This window comes from Brachyhypopomus gauderio, chromosome 9 (assembly GCF_052324685.1).
Source record: "Brachyhypopomus gauderio isolate BG-103 chromosome 9, BGAUD_0.2, whole genome shotgun sequence".
Classification (NCBI taxonomy): Eukaryota; Metazoa; Chordata; class Actinopteri; order Gymnotiformes; family Hypopomidae; genus Brachyhypopomus; species Brachyhypopomus gauderio.
In genome coordinates, this window is record NC_135219.1 from 3,784,706 (window position 1) to 3,804,288 (window position 19,583).

The following is a 19,583-nucleotide window of genomic DNA, read 5'->3' on the forward strand; positions in this document are numbered from 1 at the left end:
ATAACACCTACAGCGGAAAGAAACACCGATTTGTTCGTTTTATTTCTTTTTATGTTTTTCTCTAGCAAATTAATTCGACCCGACTGTTTTTTGAATATAATTTGATGTATAAACTTAGATATACTAAGATATCGAACAAAAAACCCTTGCTTGTTTTCCTATGTCAAAATAGGAAAATCAGTTTTTAACTGTTATAACGTGCGTGCCTTTTACTTCACCTATGTGGCCTGTACTTTTAAAGCGTTCCCTGTGCACCCACACGCGCCTATTTGAACGACAGAGTGATTTGAACGATGACCCCCACGCGCGCCTCACTAATCATTCTAAAAGCACACAAACAGTTCCTGTCTGGGTCAGAACAAAAGCGAGTCTGTCGGTGATACAGTCCAGTTAGCGATAATAATGACTACGATAAACCCACAGAAAGAAAGAAGTCAGTATTGACAAGGATATCTGGCTGAACCTTAAACTGAATTAAAATGAGCCGTTTGAACAACAACTAAAACGCATTGCGTTAAAATTAGTTTCAGAAATCAGTAGATCTGCGTTAAAACGTGTTCAACGCGAAATAAAAATAGGACGGAATCACGATCTCTGTTTCAAAACAGTAAACAAAGAGCGTGGGACCTAAATGTGTGTATCCCTAACAGTTTTGTGATTTTGATAATTTTTTAACCGAAGACGTAGTCAGTTGATTATTAAAAATAACATTTAATTTACGTAACAAAAATACTTTGAATTATCGACAATGTTACTAAAATATAAGAATTAAAAAGAAACCGCTAATTCAGAAAATACTTGTAATTGATAAATTAGTTGGCAAGGTTTATCTCCTTTAGATTTTAGTCACGCACTCGATAAAAGGAAAAAATTGTAATACAAAACACCCAGGCAATCCTATAAATCATATTTACTAAACGAATGTTTATTCATGCATTAAAAATCGCAATTCCAGAATGTATTAAACGAAACTTACGTTTCTGCAGAAAAAATCCGAAAAGCGCGATAAATGGCAAAGCCGCGAGGATATTAGGGCGAAAGAAGACTGGCCCGCTAAAGAAAACACAAACGACCATAAAGAAATGTCCACAAAAATCATCAAAAATGTTGAAAGCGCACTTGGTTCCTTATTAGGCGAAGATACAATATTTATTCCGTGTCTCCAGGGATGAGGCTGCGCTCTCTATTGTCCTCCCGTTCCTCAATGCTGATGCTTAATTTTCAAAACTTCTATATTACCAAGGGACCTACGACATCAGCCGGAGAAATACCCAGCAAGTACATATTCTGGGCCAGGGAGCGCGCTTTGTGCAGTGGGGAAGGCATTTCAGCCGCTTTTACCGACTCCGAGAGGCGACATTTCATTTACACGCGCTATTTTGGGGATTTTTTTTTCTTATTGCATTTATTCGACAGCGCAAGGAAATCGGGTTATTGGATCGCGAGAATGTCAGCCACCTTTCCGGGACTGGTCCACGATGCGGAGGTATTTAAATACGTTTGTATTAATTTCATAAACTTGTTGTTTTTCATGTCATTCTTTACCTCGTAAAGAAAAAGGGGGAAAAATAAGTTATGCCATCAGTCGCGCATCGGAGTTTACTTTGCTGTAATTGTAGAACAGGCAGTGATAATATTCGTGGGGTTTCAGGATTCATGGTTTGTCTTTCCGGTTCTGTTAAAAATATCTTTTGGAGTTTCGCTTTTGAGGCAAATTGGGTTTGCGAGTGTGCCGGCTTACACTTCCTCGCTCATCACGATTAGGACACTTTTTTATAGTGAATGACTCTGGTGTCTCGTGCTGCAGTTAAACGGGCGTGCTGTGTAGGGACAAACGGTTTTAATCGCTGTGGCACAGATATAATAACAGAACATTCTTTAAAAACACTCCATGTCAAATGATAGACAAGTGAGAGAATGAAAAAAAAAGATGCTGCCGTCTCGCTCAGGCGCTTACAGTGCTGTTTCTCGCGCGCCCTCCCAGGCACGGGGAGATGACATCGCCGTCAGGTACTTTTCTAAAGACACTTTGAGCTCGTGTGTGTTTGTGTGTTTGGGAAAGGCTGAGTTTCCGCCGAGGTCGCTTTGGCGCGTGAGAGATGTTTCGCTCGCGGAGCAGCCCTGCGCGCGGATAGCTGCGAGCGCGTGTAAATGACACCCCTCATATTTTTCTCTCTTTTTTCCCCGCGCAGATACGTCACGACGGATCAAACAGCTACCGTTTGATGCAACTCGGATGCTTGGAATCTGTGGCCAACTCGTCTGTCGCGTACTCCTCGTCGTCTCCGCTCACGTATCCGGCTACCGGAACCGAATTTGCTTCCCCGTATTTTCCCACGAACCACCAGTACACGCCCTTACACCATCAGTCCTTCCACTACGAGTTCCAGCACAGTCATCCGGCCGTGAACCCCGACGCCTACTCACTAAACTCGCTCCACCACTCGCAGCAGTACTACCAACAGCTACATCACGGCGAACCGGCGGATTTCATCAACCTCCATAACGCCCGGGCGCTCAAGTCGTCGTGTCTAGACGAGCAGCGACGAGAGCTGGGTTGCCTGGACGCGTATCGCCGGCATGACCTCTCGCTCATGAGCCACGGGTCCCAGTACAGCATGCACCCCGAGCAAAGACTGCTGCCCGGGGCAGGTCTGGGGCTACCGCCGCCGGGGGCCGATGACCTACAGGTATAGCTCACCAACGAATGTTTTCCACTGTTGAACATAAAATACTACACTGCACTACACTACACCACACTACATACACACACACACACACACACACACACACACACGCACGCGAGCACGCACGCGCACACACGCCTAGACCTACAGACACAATGTGAAGTAACTCCTTTGTCTCAGAGGCTGCAGAGAGCTGGTTAATGTCATATGAGATAACTACTCTCGATAGGGTTACTGTCACAGCTCTTAGAAGAAATGATCGCCCGGAGGCTTTCAGGAAAACTACAGCAACTGGGTGGACTCGACAGAAAAATAATAACCAAGAACTAGAAATGCTGTCACTTCAGCTAAAAAAAGTAGACCTTAAACAAGACGGCTCGATTATAGTTGACTATTTTTTAATTATTTGTCATTTGGAGGCAAAAGAGCACGAAAAAAATAACAAATAATAATTTAAGTGAACAGACGTTCCTTCTTTGTATTTCTTTTGACTGTTGCTTTACAATGCTACACAAAATTAAACCTAATTTTATGTGTATATTTTCCATATTGTGCTATTGAGAGGACAGAATAAATCAAGTGAATAGCCACGCCGCCAGGCCGCTTCACCGCCAGGCCGCTGGTCCTCTTCTCTCCGTTAAAAGGGCGGATTAACGGCGCACAAAAGGAAAATCCTTACCAGTAGAGCACCGTAGTTTATCCAATTTAGGACTTAATGTCAATCAACTGGTTATTTATGCAAAGACATCTGAGCGCGGCCGGCAGTTCAAGTTTACCCGGCGAGTTAAAAATAAGTTAGCTCGAAAAGGATTGAAGGATTCTCAGTGTGTTCTAAACAAATATGTAAAGAACAAATATTGCGTGTTATAAAAAAAAAAAAAAAAATATATATATATATATATATATATATATATATATATATATATATATATATATATATATATATATATATATATATATATATATATATATATAAACACACACACACATACGCACAGGTGTAGTAAAAAATCTCACATATCCAAAAAGAAAAGAAAAATACATTAAATACATAAATGGACCTAAGTTATGCAACTAAATAGCTAAATAGCATGCATGATTAGTTTAAAAAGACATTTTTGCATATGCAAATATGTGTGGCATAATTACAATTTTTAAAATATTGTTTGTATATGTTAATCAAGAGCATTCAGACGTAATAATAGTAAGCAAGTAAATATAATATTACGTATTTTATTGCATTGTATAGATTCTATATTACATTTAATTGCGTTGTTTTGTTTCAGTAATACAGGAGCACGTTATTAATACAGCATTATTAATTAAGTATTAATACAGCAATATTTCCATTTGTAATAATGATTGGTGTTAGGGGTTTTTCCATGTGCTTTTTAACCCATAATTAAAAAATAAAAATAAAAATAAAAAAATAATTTTATTTTACTCTACATCTGTAAAATGCGCGCTAAAAATAGATGATAATACCTGTTCCAACAGATGTTACTAACTGGGCGATATTAGTATTAGACGGTACTAACTGGATAATGCCGTTGAGTGGGTAATATTAAATATCCGATAGCTGTCGTTTTCTCACGGTACGTTGCAACTTTAGCAGTTGCAGTAATTGCGTGCTAACGGTGGTAGTGACAGCGTGGCAGAGGAATAGAATTGTAAATGCTATTGTTTACACTGATGCTGCGTGTGGCCTTTTTTTTTTACTAGTTCACGAACAGTAGGCTAGTTGCTCTGCACGCGTGCAGAAATAAAGGCCAGCCGCAGAACAGACAAAAAAACCCACAGAGGAACACGTAAGTCGCGTGAAAGGGTTTCCGACCTCTCTCTCTCTCGCTGAATTAAACGTGCGCTCGGTAAAGGCTGTGGAACAGATGCGAGCAGTCTCGTGCGCACAAGTGCATCTTTGAGCCGCTAAAAAGATTTGGCACGCGGGACAATGGAAGCTGCCATACCTTTAGCTTGCAGGCGCGTAATTTATGCCTGATCTGGAGGTTTTGTATATTGATTTTATAATCACTTTAACTGCGAAAAAAAGAAATAGAGCAGGAGTTTGTTAAAAAGGCTTACACGACCTCTTCAGTATGACACTAATACACCAGTCTCTCTCTCTCTCTCTCTCTCTCTCTCTCTCTCTCTCTCCCTCTCTCTCTCCCCCCATCTTTCCCTATGTGTATGTGCGTGTGTGTGTGTGTGTTATGCGTGTGTGTGAACGTGTATGTGTGTTTGTGTGTGTGTGTGTGTGTGTGTGTGTGTGTGTGTGTGTGTGTGTGTGTGTATGTGTGTGTGTGTGGGGGGGGGTGATTTACTCTTTGTTACAGTGTGTAAATATACCTTGCCTCTAGTCTGGTCGGGGCTTATGAGGCGGATTAACTCTTTTTTTGATAAATCCCGTGTTCTTCTTTCTGATGACATCACTGATAAGCGAGACCTTCTCGCGGGCAAGTTGTAAAAAATAATCTGTGTAGTCATTTCAAGTGTTACCACGGCGACTACAATTATACAGCATCTTTTTGTGTCATTCAATTTCATCGAACAGGAATATGATAGCCCAGAACCAGACTGACCCAGTTATCGACCATGAAGATAACGTGTACCATTTTTTGTGCAGGGTTCCGTGGACGCGCAGTGCGGGCTCATGTTGAATGGTCAAGGCGGGGTTATCCGGCGAGGTAAATCCTTCTCTTATGCTCGGTCATATTTACACACACACACACACACACACACACACACACACACACACACACACACACACACACACGTACGCACGCACGCACACGCACGCGCGCGCGCACACACACACGCACACACTTGTTAGAATTAAAATATTAATATAAAATAAAATATTAAACAAATATTTACAATAGAAAATAAACATTAAACTAATTAAATAATAACATTATTGTCTTATGGTTTTAAATGACTAAATTATCTATTTTCCTATCTATTAACCTATCACCCACACTTGAGAATATTTTTTTAATACTTAGCACAACGTTGATATTTCTTGCTTTTGAATGCAGTTGGACTCGGTGGGGTCCATCTTTAACCACGTTTCGCTTGTTCGAGGATTGGGGTTTCGTTTGCTGGAGGCATACAGACTGCTCCATTTAAACGCCTAGTAAATATCTGTTAACGTAGACATTATTATCACTGAAAAACACTCCATTCAGGAATATTTGTCATTCCCATTATATTTAATATTGTAGTGCTGAAATATCGTTTGTAACAGCAAAAACAGTAACTATAATAATAAATTGCAACAGGGAATCTAAATTCGCTATTCAGTTTAATTCAGTGATCATGTTCTTATGTTCGCCATCATTATTTCTGGTCATGAACAATAGTATACACGTACGTCAGTACATTTGATCAGTGTTTTCCATTGAAGTTTTTGCGGATTATGCCGACACATATCTGCAATATTTTAAATAAATGTATATATTTTCATTCAGTTCCCTCACAGACATCCATACACATGCATTATTAATAGCTAACAAGGCTTAATAGAGTCAAACTAGCATTATTATTGTTTTTGTTGTTGGTATTGTGGTGGTGGTGGTATTGGTTTCCTATATTGTTTCCTATTGAAATATCGATCATATAGCATCATCAGGTCTTTATAAATGAAAGGATGAACGGTCATGGTAATGTGATGTTTGTGTTTTGCTCATTTTGCGGGCAAATCGTGGATAGGCTATAGTAAAACGTATTACACCGGAGGCTGAACACCTGAACTTTATAAACGTGATACTCTGGCGGGACTTTGACTTTAAATGGGAATTTCTTTTCACTATTTTTCTCTTTTTTTGTGCATTTTGTATAAATCACTTATTTGTCACAGGGATGAATTGCGCTCTGTCGGACGCCGCGCGCTCGCTCCTGTACCGGGCTCCGTTTCTGCGGCGTCTGTGCCTCTCGTTTCAAAGCGTCCGCGTTTCTACACACATGTGGAGTTTGCCATAAAGCGCGCCGTGTCTTGGGCTCTTAATTTTTAATAAACTCTGTCTAGGTGTTGGGCTGGTAGCGCACGGGCGGATTGGCGCGCGGCTCCCAGCGCTATCACTTCCAGTTAATGGTGTGCAGGATTTAGCCGCGAGCTCCGTAGCTCCAGCCATCACAACCAATAATCTTTGCTTTACCTCGTGCTCCTGTATCGATAGCTTCTCTCGCCTCGGGCGGCTGCTTTGATATGTTAATGCAGCTCGGGTCCAAATTCAGTGGAGATCATATTAATGTTGTTCACACTGACTGCAGCTTTGGCTTCGTTGAATATTCAGATAACCTTTTTCAAAAGAAATCACTCAAGAAACGAGGATCCTACTTAGAAAAGTCGTCCGTGTTTTAATCATTAGTATCCCTCTTAGCGCTCAGGAATTTGATCAAGATTACCCCTGCCTTGAGCTGGGCTTTCCACACACGCTCTCAGTGTAGACTGAACGAATGTGCACGCGGTGGGATGTGTGTGCGCGTCTCTCTCTCTCTCTCTCTCTTTCTCTCTCTCTCTGTGAGACGGAAAGACTGTTAGTGCGCGCGCGTGTGTACTTGTTTGCGCTCTCGGACTGTGACTGGTTGATCTGGCGGCGCGCGCAATAAACACACCACCACCACTACATTTGAGAAAGAAACAGAATGACATTTGGCCTATGTCTTTTTTTTCTTTAATTTTCGTGGCAAACTCGTAAAAAGCACTTGATTCGCTTTGTGATCGCTCGCGCTGTGCCTGAGGCTACTCTCCCCCGCTTAAATACCGCTATCGCCTCTGGGCCCGACGCTCGCGACCAGACTACCGGCAATAGCTCTTTTTCAATTGCCCTTGGCAACATAAAATACAAACTACTTTGAATCAAAACATTTTGGGGGAATTAATGTGATGTGAACTTGCATGCTATAAGAGATCTTGGGTTTGTCAAACCGCTTCACGTTGACTGACATATAATGGAGTAGGTGAAAGACCCTAAAGCCAGAAAACTCCTTCAGGAACACACACACCCACACACACACACACACACACACACACACACACACACACACACACACACACACACACACACACACACACACACACACACACACACACACACGCACGCACGCACACACACACACACCAAAAAGATAGCCAGCCAGTAGATTTCTGCTACCACCACTATATTTGCAGCAGTTCATTTGAAATACAGTTGCTTAATGCACTAATTGTGAATGACTACAGTGGAGTCATGGCTATCCAGAGACCATTGCTGCTTTACAACAGAGAGCTCGATGGTGTATGTGCAATGTTTTTATTCAAATGCTTCTCTCACTGCAAAACTCACCTGTTGGTTGCCGTGACTACTGCTCTCACACTTTACCTTTACCTGCGCAGGAATCATGGGTTTGAACAAAGTGGGGTGGTTTAGATTGTCTATCAGTAATTATCTTTATCATCATAGTGGCAGTGTTCACCTCACCAGTGTTCACCAACAAAATGTCTGGTATATGCCATTCGTTACCTTTAATAACAAGCTTATTACCTCTTATGAAACATGTGTATGTGTATCAGCTGAGTGTTTCATCATCCTCTTTGTTGACATGTTGTTGTTGTTGTTTACAGGTGGCACGTGTGTGGTCAACCCGACGGATCTGTTCTGCTCGGTGCCAGGGCGGCTATCTCTCCTCAGCTCTACCTCCAAATACAAAGTGACCATAGCGGAAGTCAAACGACGTCTCTCTCCACCAGAGTGTCTCAACGCCTCCCTGCTGGGGGGCATCTTAAGAAGGTACACGCGCAGACGCACACCTTCACACGCTCTCGCAGACGCACGCGCGCAGAGACGCAGACACACACGCGCAGAGACGCAGACGCAGACGCACACGTTCACACACTCTCGCAGACGCACACGTGCAGAGACGCAGACGCACACGTTCACACACTCTCGCAGACGCACGCGCGCAGAGACGCAGACACACACGCGCAGAGACGCAGACGCACACGTTCACACGCTCTCGCAGACGCACGCGCGCAGAGACGCAGACGCACACGTTCACACACTCTCGCAGACGCACGCGTGCAGAGACGCAGACGCACACGCGCAGAGACGCAGACGCACACGCGCAGAGACGCAGACGCACACGTTCACACACTCTCGCAGACGCACGCGCGCAGAGACGCAGACACACACCTTCACACACTCTCGCAGACGCACACGCGCAGAGACGCAGACGCACACATTCACACACTCTCGCAGACGCACACGTGCAGAGACGCAGACCCACACGTTCACACACTTGCAGACGCACGCGCGCAGAGACGCAGACGCACACGTTCACACACTCTCGCAGACGCACGCGTGCAGAGACGCAGACGCACACGCGCAGAGACGCAGACGCACACGCGCAGAGACGCAGACGCACACGTGCAGAGACGCAGACGCACACGCGCAGAGACGCAGACGCACACGTTCACACACTCTCGCAGACGCACGCGCGCAGAGACGCAGACACACACCTTCACACACTCTCGCAGACGCACACGCGCAGAGACGCAGACGCACACATTCACACACTCTCGCAGACGCACACGTGCAGAGACGCAGACCCACACGTTCACACACTTGCAGACGCACACGTTCACACACTCGCAGACGCACGCAAACACAACTGTGCACACGCACAGAAAGAAAGAGGGGGAGAGAGAAGAGAAAACCAGCAAAAGGCAAAAGGAATCAGTAAATGAGAATGAGAATGAGAAAGAGAGAGAGAGAGAGAGAGAGAGAGAGAGAGAATTCTAAAGCTGTGTTGTCATGATTTTGTATTACTTAGTGCACACATAGGATGAGGGAGCAAGTGTGAACACCCCCACACCAGGGCTTGAGCAGACAGCAGTGTGTGAGGTGTGTGTGTGTGTGTGTGTGTGTGTGTGTGTGTGTGTGTGTGTGTGTGTTGTGCTGACCTCTGTCCCACCCAGCAGAGTCCTAAAGGGTGCTACCAAAGTTTTACCTTTGAAAACAAATTTAGGCTTTGGATGACTTGAACATAGGTTGTCATGTACTGTTAGTCTCATTCTTTCTTTCTCTTCTTCTGTCTCTCAGAGCAAAGTCCAAGAATGGTGGCCGGTGCCTTAGAGAGAAGCTGGACCGGTTGGGACTCAATCTCCCAGCAGGCCGCAGGAAAGCTGCCAATGTAACACTGCTCACCTCTTTAGTGGAAGGTATGTCTGCTTCAGCTGAGCCAGAATTTCTCTTTTCTTGGGGTTCCATTATGAATAGAATAGAATAGAATAGAATAGAATAGAATAGATTCCAGAACTGTACTATGTCCAACCAAACCAATCTTCATATGTGAGCATATTTTCAGAAGTGAAAATGCTTTGCTCTGTTTTTTGTTGTCTTTGATATGGTGCTGCTGATGTAAGAATCGTGCTTTCGTTGTAAATTTGTTAATAAGATGATTTTCACAAGGCCAACCTCTATTTCATCATAATTCCTACATTTAAATGTAATCAATTAATAAGTAGTGCATATTGCTAAAGTCGTGTGGGCATTGACAGCTGTGAGGAAGAGAAGATTTTGGAGGTGTTGTTGATGTTTGCAGAGTGTCGGTATGACTGTATGACAACAGTAACTGGTTGTTTAATAAGTGCGACTGTTGCAACCCAGATACCCTGGTTGTGGGTTTGGCTTCATTCCGCTTCACTAGTTATGATTCACTGTGCAATTATCAAAGTACAGTAGTGTTTATGTTTTCATTTGCCGCCAAATCAGTTTGTTTATGTTATTATACTAAAAGATGACAAAAAAGGAGCATGAGCTCTAAATACAGCACTTTCTCCGTCCTCTTTAGTAAAGCGATGTCCTATCTCCGTCCTCTTTAGTAAAGCGATGTCCTATCTCCACCCTCTTTAATAAAGCGATGTCCTATCTCCGTCGTCTTTAGTAAAGCGATATCCTATCTCCATCCTCTTTAATAAAGCGATGTCCTATCTTCGTCCTCTTTAGTAAAGTGACGTACTTTCTCCATCCTCTTTAGTAAAGCGATGTCCTATCTCTGTCCTCTTTAGTAAAGCGATGTCCTATTTCCGCCTTCTTTAGTAAAGCGATGTCCTATCTTCGTCCTCTTTAGTAAAGTGACGTACTTTCTCCACCCTCTTTAGTAAAGCGATGTCCTATCTCGGCCCTCTTTAATAAAGCGATGTCCTATCTCCGTCCTCTTTAGTAAAGCGATGTCCTATCTTCGTCCTCTTTAGTAAAGTGACGTACTTTCTCCACCCTCTTTAGTAAAGCGATGTCCTATCTCCGTCCTCTTTAGTAAAGCGATGTCCTATCTCCACCCTCTTTAATAAAGCGATGTCCTATCTTCGTCCTCTTTAGTAAAGTGACGTACTATCTCCACCCTCTTTAATAAAGCTATGTCCTATCTCCGTCCTCTTTAGTAAAGTGACGTATTATCTCCGCCCAGTTTAGTAAAGCGATGTTCTTATATGGCATTCCACCAAACTCCAGCATCTTTCTGTTAAGCAAAACTAGACTGAGCTTAGTTGCTATGTGATAGCTTTCTGTGGGGGAATTATTTATACACAAACTGTATAAAATATAAAGTATATAAATAAGTGTTCAAAGTACATGTACAAAGTTTATAAAATACGTATCGTGTAAGGTAACTCCATTAGACCCACTGATGCGCAGAAATGTAACTCCATCAAACCCCACTAACCTCTTCGTGCTCTTCCTCTCCTTGGCTCTTGCATGTGCAGGTGAAGCGCTCCACCTGGCGCGAGACTTTGGCTACACCTGTGAGACGGAGTTCCCTACCAAGGCGGTGGGCGAACACCTGGCCCGGCAGCACACGGAGCCAAAGGAGCAGAACGCCCGCAAGAAAATGGTGCTGGCGACAAAGTAGGTGCACGAGCGTGCGTGGCTACGCGCAGAGCGGGGCTAGCACAGCTAATCATCAGTAATGTGGCGTAGGGAGATGCAGGAAGGCAGGAAGGTGCTGATGGGAAATGTAGTCAGGTGAGAGGAAGCACCACCAGAACAACAGGCCATAGTTGCAGCGTCCATAAATACGCTCTCAGTAAGGAGACTTGGCGTTTAAGAAACTGCAGCTTGTTCAAAATCAGAGGTTTAGGCAGTGCTTGGATGATTTCTTTTCAATTTCTACACCTTATTTCTAAAGCTTGAGAAAAAATGTATTAATTATTACAGCTAATTACAAATAACTACCAGAAAAATGCGTCTGTGCTTTATCTCATTTGTTTCTTGTAGTTAATGTAGAGCATATTGTTGGAGCATCGCAGTGTGCAGAATTTGTTCAGTAAAAATGGTGTGTGTGTGTGTGTGTGTGTGAGCAGGCAGATCTGTAAAGAGTTTCAGGATTTGTTGAGTCAGGATCGTTCTCCTCTCGGTTCCTCCCGGCCAACACCTATACTGGATCTAGACATTCAGAGACATCTAACGCATTTCAGGTAGTCTGTCACACACACACACACACACATGCACCGAACAATACAATCCCATGTTTTATTACTCAAGTATATACCAACAAACTGTGATATACACAATATAAACGCCCACATTTCTGTTGCTGTCCATCATTGCTGGTGTTTCATCTGCTGGTGTTTCGTCTGCTGGTGTTTCGTCTGCTGGTGTTTCATCTGCTGGTGTTTCATCTGCTGGTGTTTCGTCTGTCACAGTCTCATCACGCATGGCTTCGGCACACCAGCCATCTGTGCGGCCCTCAGCACCTTCCAGACCATTCTCAGCGAGATGCTAAACTATCTGGAGAAGCATTCAGCGAATAAGAGCACAGGAACACCAGACGCCGGCCAGATCAACTCCAACGACAAAACACCACTGCGCAAAAACGAGACGCCGTCTAAAGACGGCAAAATGGAGAAATCGGAATGACTCCACCCCCTCGCTGTGAAGAGAGGATCGCTGCTGACTCACTTCCTGATCTGAGCCCTGATGGGCGGGCCTTGTTCAGGGCGTGGCTGGTATAGGGCGGGGCTTGTTCAGGGCGTGGCTAGTATGGGCTGGGCCTTTTGTCCCTGCCCTCACTCTTAATTTATTTGCTAACATCATGTTCTACTTGAGTGTCTGTTTGAATCAGCGGCACCATTTTCTTAATCCTTTCCATCACCTACACACAATGTAGTTTCATCTTTTTGCAAGTTATCAAATAAGGTATTTTGTTTAAAGTTTGTCTCTACCTAAATAGTTGAATTAATAATTTTAAAATGTAATATCTTTTATTGAAAGATACACATTCCATTTTTGGCCAGGCCTAATTTCAGGTCGCTTTGGAACTGTAAAGTAATCCTGGTGACTCCCTGTGTTGCCATTGACAACTGTATATTGTGCATGTTAAAGTTTGTACACTGTTCAAAACTGACATTCCTCGCTGACGCTCCAGAACACGACATCTTGACTGCATTTGTAAAGAAGTTATATATAAATATATAAATGACAACTTTTCTTGTAGGTTTTGAACTACATATATGAAATATCCTTACATGCAATCTACCCGTGTTCAATAAAGCATATTGCTCAAAGTCTTATATTAAATCAGTGTGATAGTCTGTTATTCTTTTGCGTATTTCAGTCTTTGCAGTTACTAGAGTGTAAGACCAAAAGTAAAATCTGATTCATAATAGTTATAATAATTTGGTCTAAGTATATAGTACAAATATATACTATATACTGTATATACTGTATAGAACAAATGATTGTTCTGGATGAAATTTTGTTTATGCTGAACACTGGATTCAATGACATTTAGATACATTTATTATTTAACATTTATGTGTTATGTATATCCTAGTAAGTATAGTTTTATGACCTTCATAATGAGAGATTTCATCAAAAATATCATTTATAATTACTCAGTACACAATAACTTTGAATAAATTACCCATATATTAAAATCACATTCAGAGTCAAACAGGTAAAGGTCCTCGCTTCATCTGGAACACTGGAATATTCTGGAATATTCTGGCTGAAATGCACCTTTTCTCTAGAGTTCAGCAAACGGCAGTGAGACACCTGCCACCTGTCTGCTCACCTGTCATTCCTCACGCCTCTCACTCGTCCTGCTCTTACCTCTGTGTGTTTCGCTTTTGCCTGTGTGACAGTTGTGGCGCCCCTACCCTAGTGAACGCACCGCACGCCTGCCCCAGTGACAGCCATTACACTCCTGATGCACTGACAGGGTTTACTGACCAGGGTGGGTTTTTTTTTTGCTAAGTCTCAGTACTGACATGGTGTACAGACCAAGTCCTACTATGCTGTTAATGTGTAAGGTTACAGTTATGGTCACAGCAACAGTTTTACTTCAGTGACCACTCGTGAAGGGAAAATTGGGGCAAATTTTAATCTTCATATTGATTAATTCCTGTAATAACAATGTAAAGGATAAAATGCATACATAAGAAGCCTTGCATAAAATACATACCATTAAAATTTAGAATAACTTAAAAAAAAACAGGAGTCATACATTAAGTAAAACTGACCTAATGAACTGATGTTTTGTGTTTCATTATTTAAAATTAGCCTACATCTTGATCTCAGTGAGCTTGTTTATAATCCCACTTAATATTTATTTTAACAAAAATGTTACAAATATTTAACGCTTTTTACAAATATGAAAATATATTAACTTCAATGTGCTGATTTAAATGTTTTAATTCTTGCTCTAGTTGGACATCAGTGAGACATTTATATTTAACGCTGTATTCTCTGCCCCATCACTTTGAACAATTTGAGTTGATGATGTCAGCTAACCTGAACCAAAATGTGTACGTTTGATTTTAAAAGGCTGAGCTGAAAAGATCCTTTTTAAGATTCTATAAGAACAATTGATTCAGATATGTTCTTAAACATCTTATCATCCTCTTTAGAGAAGCGACAGACAGCTTTTTTTTGACAAGGTGTCTTTGCTGACATGGCTAACCAATGAAATGTATGGTTGTGCTTTGTCGATAGGGTTTACTGACAATGTTTTCAGTCCTGTTTTGCTGTTAGAGTTTACTTTACGGACAGGGATGTCAGATAGAACCACGATTCTACATAACTGTTAGAGTTTACATGTTCAATTTCCTGATAGCATCTGCAGAGACAGTATGCAGCCCATTATGATTGGTGTGTCCATTCTGATTGGTGTGTCCGTTATGATTGGCGTGTCCGTTATGATTGGTGTGTCCATTCTGATCGGCGTGTCCATTCTGATTGGCGTGTTTGTTATGATTGGCGTGTCCATTCTGATTGGTGTGTCCATTCTGATTGGTGTGTCCGTTATGATTGGCGTGTCCGTTATGATTGGCGTGTCTGTTATGATTGGCATGTCCATTCTGATATGGTGTGTCCGTTATGATTGGCGTGTCCGTTATGATTGGCATGTCCATTATGATTGGTGTGTCCATTCTGATTGGCGTGTCCATTATGATTGGCGTGTCCATTATGATTGGCGTGTCTATTTGCTGTTTACATTAGCGTGCTGCACTGCAGGGTGAGCATGCTCCATCCAGATAACCTTTGTGCTGGCATGTCATTGAACCTGGAGATGACCTGGAAGACCAGAAGAGAACAAACACCAGAAGATCACACCAACGTGCTGCTCAAGGGCGCTGGCCACCAACTCATAACTCTTGCTCCCTGTGTTTAATCCAGCTGACTAACACTTGGAGGAAAGTCACTGCAATGCCCAGTTTGGGGATGAGGACGATGAGAGTGAGGATAAGGAGGAGGAAGATGACGAAGAAGAGGTTGAGCATAAAATTTTTGCATCATAAAATAGTCAAGTCAATATATATGAAACATAACTCTTACAGATCTACTTTAGAACTGTCCATATTAGAGGAATGCATAGAAGTGCATATAGATTCTAATTCGCCTTCACTTAAAAGTGAAGTGTCTTCACTGCCTGCACTTAGCTTCACCCTCTTTTTAAGTTCTTCTGATGTCTTATGAGCTCATAATAGAAGAAATCTCCATTCATATTGACTCACACCAAAGACCAAAGAGTATATAATAATGGCATAAAAATACACAGGCCTATTGATCGGGAATGCACTGTGTAACATTACTTGTATTGATATAAATACACCTACTGTACATAGAGCCGAATAAATTATACGAGTGCATCAATAACAGCATGTGGTCAATAATGCCTGAGATTGTTAATTAAGCAACTCCTCAAAAGGCCCCACATTTGATGTTCTGAAATCCCTGTGTGATCTAGTCCCTAGAACTACCGTGGACAATTTTGATCCCACACGACGACTGTTTGGTCTTGATCAGTGAAATTTGTTTTGTTCTCCAAATAGGTTCAAACATGTTTTAATAAAGTTATGGTCTTGACACTCCAGTTAGACTCCTCCAAACTCAAGTCCATGGTTGACATTTGTTGCTTAATTTTGATTTAGCAAGAAAAGAGCACTGGTATTGTGCTCATCTACACGGTCTTTTGGGATTTGAAAGAAAAAAAAAGGAAAAAGAAAAGCGACATCCTGCTAAGAATCGTAGACGCACATTATCTTCATCATGTTGCTCAAGCGCCACCTGCTGGTCACAATGTATAACTGACGCTAAACCAAACTTGGTATGAAAGAGTTGAAAGAAGTTTCCCGGGTCTCCACAACTTTAGAGTTATCCTGTCCCAAAATGCAAATTTCAGAGTAGTTTTCTGTTTCTGTAGATCTGTTTATGATCTAACGGTTGAGACATGTATGTTGGGAGAAAGAAGTACAGGAAGGATGTTTGTGTAGCAGCACCAGTGGTGACACTTTACCTGCAGCGAAGAGAACACACTCTAAAAGGTGTTGACCACCTGCTTGCTGTCATTTGGTAATCAGTTGATCTTAATTTAGTAATGATGCTGCACATCTATCATGTGTACCATATCATCAGTGTAAATGTGAGGTTTGCACGCTGCTCCTGTGTATCTGTCGAGTATTTGTTGTGGATTTGTGGCCTTTTGGGCTTGATTTTTGCAACAATCCATATAACTACTGGCAGCCTACACACTGTGTTTGGGGATGTGTATGCAAATAGCCACATGCCTGTGAATATGTATTTGCATATGGATAAGTTAAATGTATCCGTGTGTCTGTCTCTCTGTCTCTCTCTCTCTGTGTGTGTGTGTGTGTGTGTGTGTGTGTGTGTGTGTGTGTGTGTGTGTGTGTGTGTGTGTGTGTGTGTATGTGTGTGTGTGTGTGTGTGTGTGTGTGTGTGTGTGACTATGCACGCGGGTTCGTGTGTGATTATGTTGAATTCAAATCAAAGCCTCCTGTGTAGAATGCGCTACTTTCTCTCAAACTGTTACGACATCTGTCATGGCCTCTAGACATGCCCTGAGGAGTGTATCAATGTGTGTGTGTGTGTGTGTGTGTGTGTAGTACACATGTGTGTGTGTGTGTGTGTGTGTGTGTGTGTGTGTGTGTATCTGGCTCTATCTGCAGAGCAGCAGGTCTGTTGAAACATTCATCACTGATTCTTTTCACTCATCCAAAAGCTGGAGAATGTCTTAATGGCCAATGGAGCAGATCCTCATGTGTAAAAACAGCAGAAAACTGGGTCAAACTCCGTCAAGTCCATCTCTACAAACCAGGAAACCTTCACCTCCATCTACCTCACCACAAACCAGGAAACCTTCACCTCCATCTACCTCACCACAAACCAGGAAACCTTCACCTCCATCTACCTCACCACAAACCAGCAAAACCTTCACCTCCATCTACCACACCACAAACCAGGAAAACTTCACCTCCATCTACCTCACCACAAACCAGGAAACCTTCACCTCCATCTACCTCACCACAAACCAGGAAACCTTCACCTCCATCTACCTCACCACAAACCAGCAAAACCTTCACCTCCATTTACCTCACCACAAACCAGGAAACCTTCACCTCAACCTACCTCACCACAAACCAGGAAAACTTCACCTCCATCTACCTCACCACAAACCAGGAAACCTTCACCTCCACCTACTTCACCACAAACCAGCAAAACCTTCACCTCCATCTACCTCACCACAAACCAGGAGACCTTCACCTCCATCTACCTCACCACAAACCAGCAAAACCTTCACCTCCATTTACCTCACCACAAACCAGGAAACCTTCACCTCCACCTACTTCACCACAAACCAGCAAAACCTTCACCTCCATCTACCTCACCACAAACCAGGAGACCTTCACCTCCACCTACCTCACCACAAACCAGAAACCTTCACTAAAATCTCTCTGCATCTGGTGTCCCTTGCTGTGTGTGCTTTTGGCAACATTTAGCAACATTTTGGCAAAACATTTAGTAAATCACAAATTTAGCTATTTCCGCTGGACAATTTGTAAATAATGGAGATTTTAAAATCTCAAATGATTATTTGTAACTGAACAGGGAAACTTCAAAGGACTCATTTTTTGAAGGCCTGTTCTATTAAAAGGGCTCTAATTGTCTATGATGTCATAATTGTCACCTGGGAGTCTGAGAAAATAACTGCAGTTTATGATGCTGAATGTTTAAATGCCTGTCGATAAAGTGGTAGATTATTGTGTTTATACAGTTTTAAACTGAAAACGACTACATGAAGAATAATGGTTTTACTGTTAAATAAATTGAAATCTCACTCTAAATTGTTGTACCTTTCTGTTTGTTTTTTTGGTTTACTCGCGTCTTTTCGTAATCAGTTACATTTGCACAATTAGTTCAGTAGAGATTAGTAGAAGCGACGGACTTGTGAGTTGTGAGTCTCTGGGGATATGATAACAAGACAATAAATCGTCTCAGTGCGTGCTGCGTCACCGTCTTTTTTAAAATGTGTTCAATACATTCAATGAAGTTATCCTTAGGCCGATTCTTCCGTCGTGTTTCGAAAATATCAGCATGCACGGTTAAAGTGATGTAATCCATTTTGACCAGAAGGCGGAGCCAAAGACTAAGAAGTTCGGTTTTCATGCGCACTCTCCATGATCCATGAAGTAATGTAAAGGAATAAAAGCGAGAAACCACGCGTTCCGCCATCACGTCATGTTGTCCTGAACTATATCATTAATTATGATGCAGTTATGTTATACATTTTAATCTGTTAAAATTATTGTTTTTGCGAACTTCTGGGTTCTCAAGGACTATATCTTGTTCAGACGTTCCAGATTCGACGAATTGAGTTTCTTACCGTGATTAATCATTAGGCGTCTAGCCAATATTCTTTAAAATTATTTGGATTTACAGTAGCTAAGTTATTATAACAGTTCGATTAAACATTGACTACGATTGGTTTTGACGTTTTATACATTTATACACGCATTTTAGACTCATGTAGCTTACGCCTTACATACAATGGACTCCCGATGAAATGGGTAACTAATTATTCGCTTTCCATTTGTTTTAATGATCTTTTTTTATTTGCTACATTTCGCATCTCTGTACCAGCTCTGTGTACAATTATAATAAATTTGTAGCCTATCTTTCTAAGTTCACGGACCAGGTCGAACTGTTACCAGCTTGCTGCGTAGCTCCGCCACTGGGTGGCGCAGTTTGCTCAAACTCCACATGAATCTATAGCCGTTCACAATTCCCCTCCGGTCCTCGTACATCAGAGGCAGAATCAGACACCTGATCCCGCAGCGAGCTGCCACACTCGCTGACATTTGACTTTTAGATACGAAACCAGCCCGAAGCGCTGAAACTGTGGCAGGCGTCGGATGGATCGTATTAAGTTTGGACCTAGACAACAGACGACAGAAATACTGGACATTTTCTTAATATTCTTTGTCTGTGAATTAGCTAAACGTTTATAATAGTAGTAGCAGCAGCAGCAGTAGTAGTAGAAGTAATAATAATAATAATAATGTTAATAATACTACTAACATTATCAATAATAACAATAGTAATAATAACAATAATAATAATA

At 42.1% G+C, this 19,583-nt stretch overlaps 1 protein-coding gene across 1 annotated transcript; it reads left to right on the top strand.

Annotated features, from left to right (window-relative positions):
* Positions 1–1,167: 1,167 nt before the first annotated feature.
* Positions 1,168–13,366, top strand: tfap2d (transcription factor AP-2 delta (activating enhancer binding protein 2 delta)). The gene is made up of 8 exons (XM_077016528.1): positions 1,168–1,486; positions 2,193–2,690; positions 5,311–5,371; positions 8,290–8,455; positions 9,767–9,885; positions 11,428–11,569; positions 12,025–12,138; positions 12,367–13,366. The coding sequence occupies exons 1-8, from the start codon at positions 1,169–1,171 to the stop codon at positions 12,578–12,580; spliced, it is 1,632 nt and encodes a 543-aa protein (XP_076872643.1). The 5' UTR covers position 1,168; the 3' UTR covers positions 12,581–13,366.
* The last annotated feature ends 6,217 nt before the right edge of the window (positions 13,367–19,583 follow it).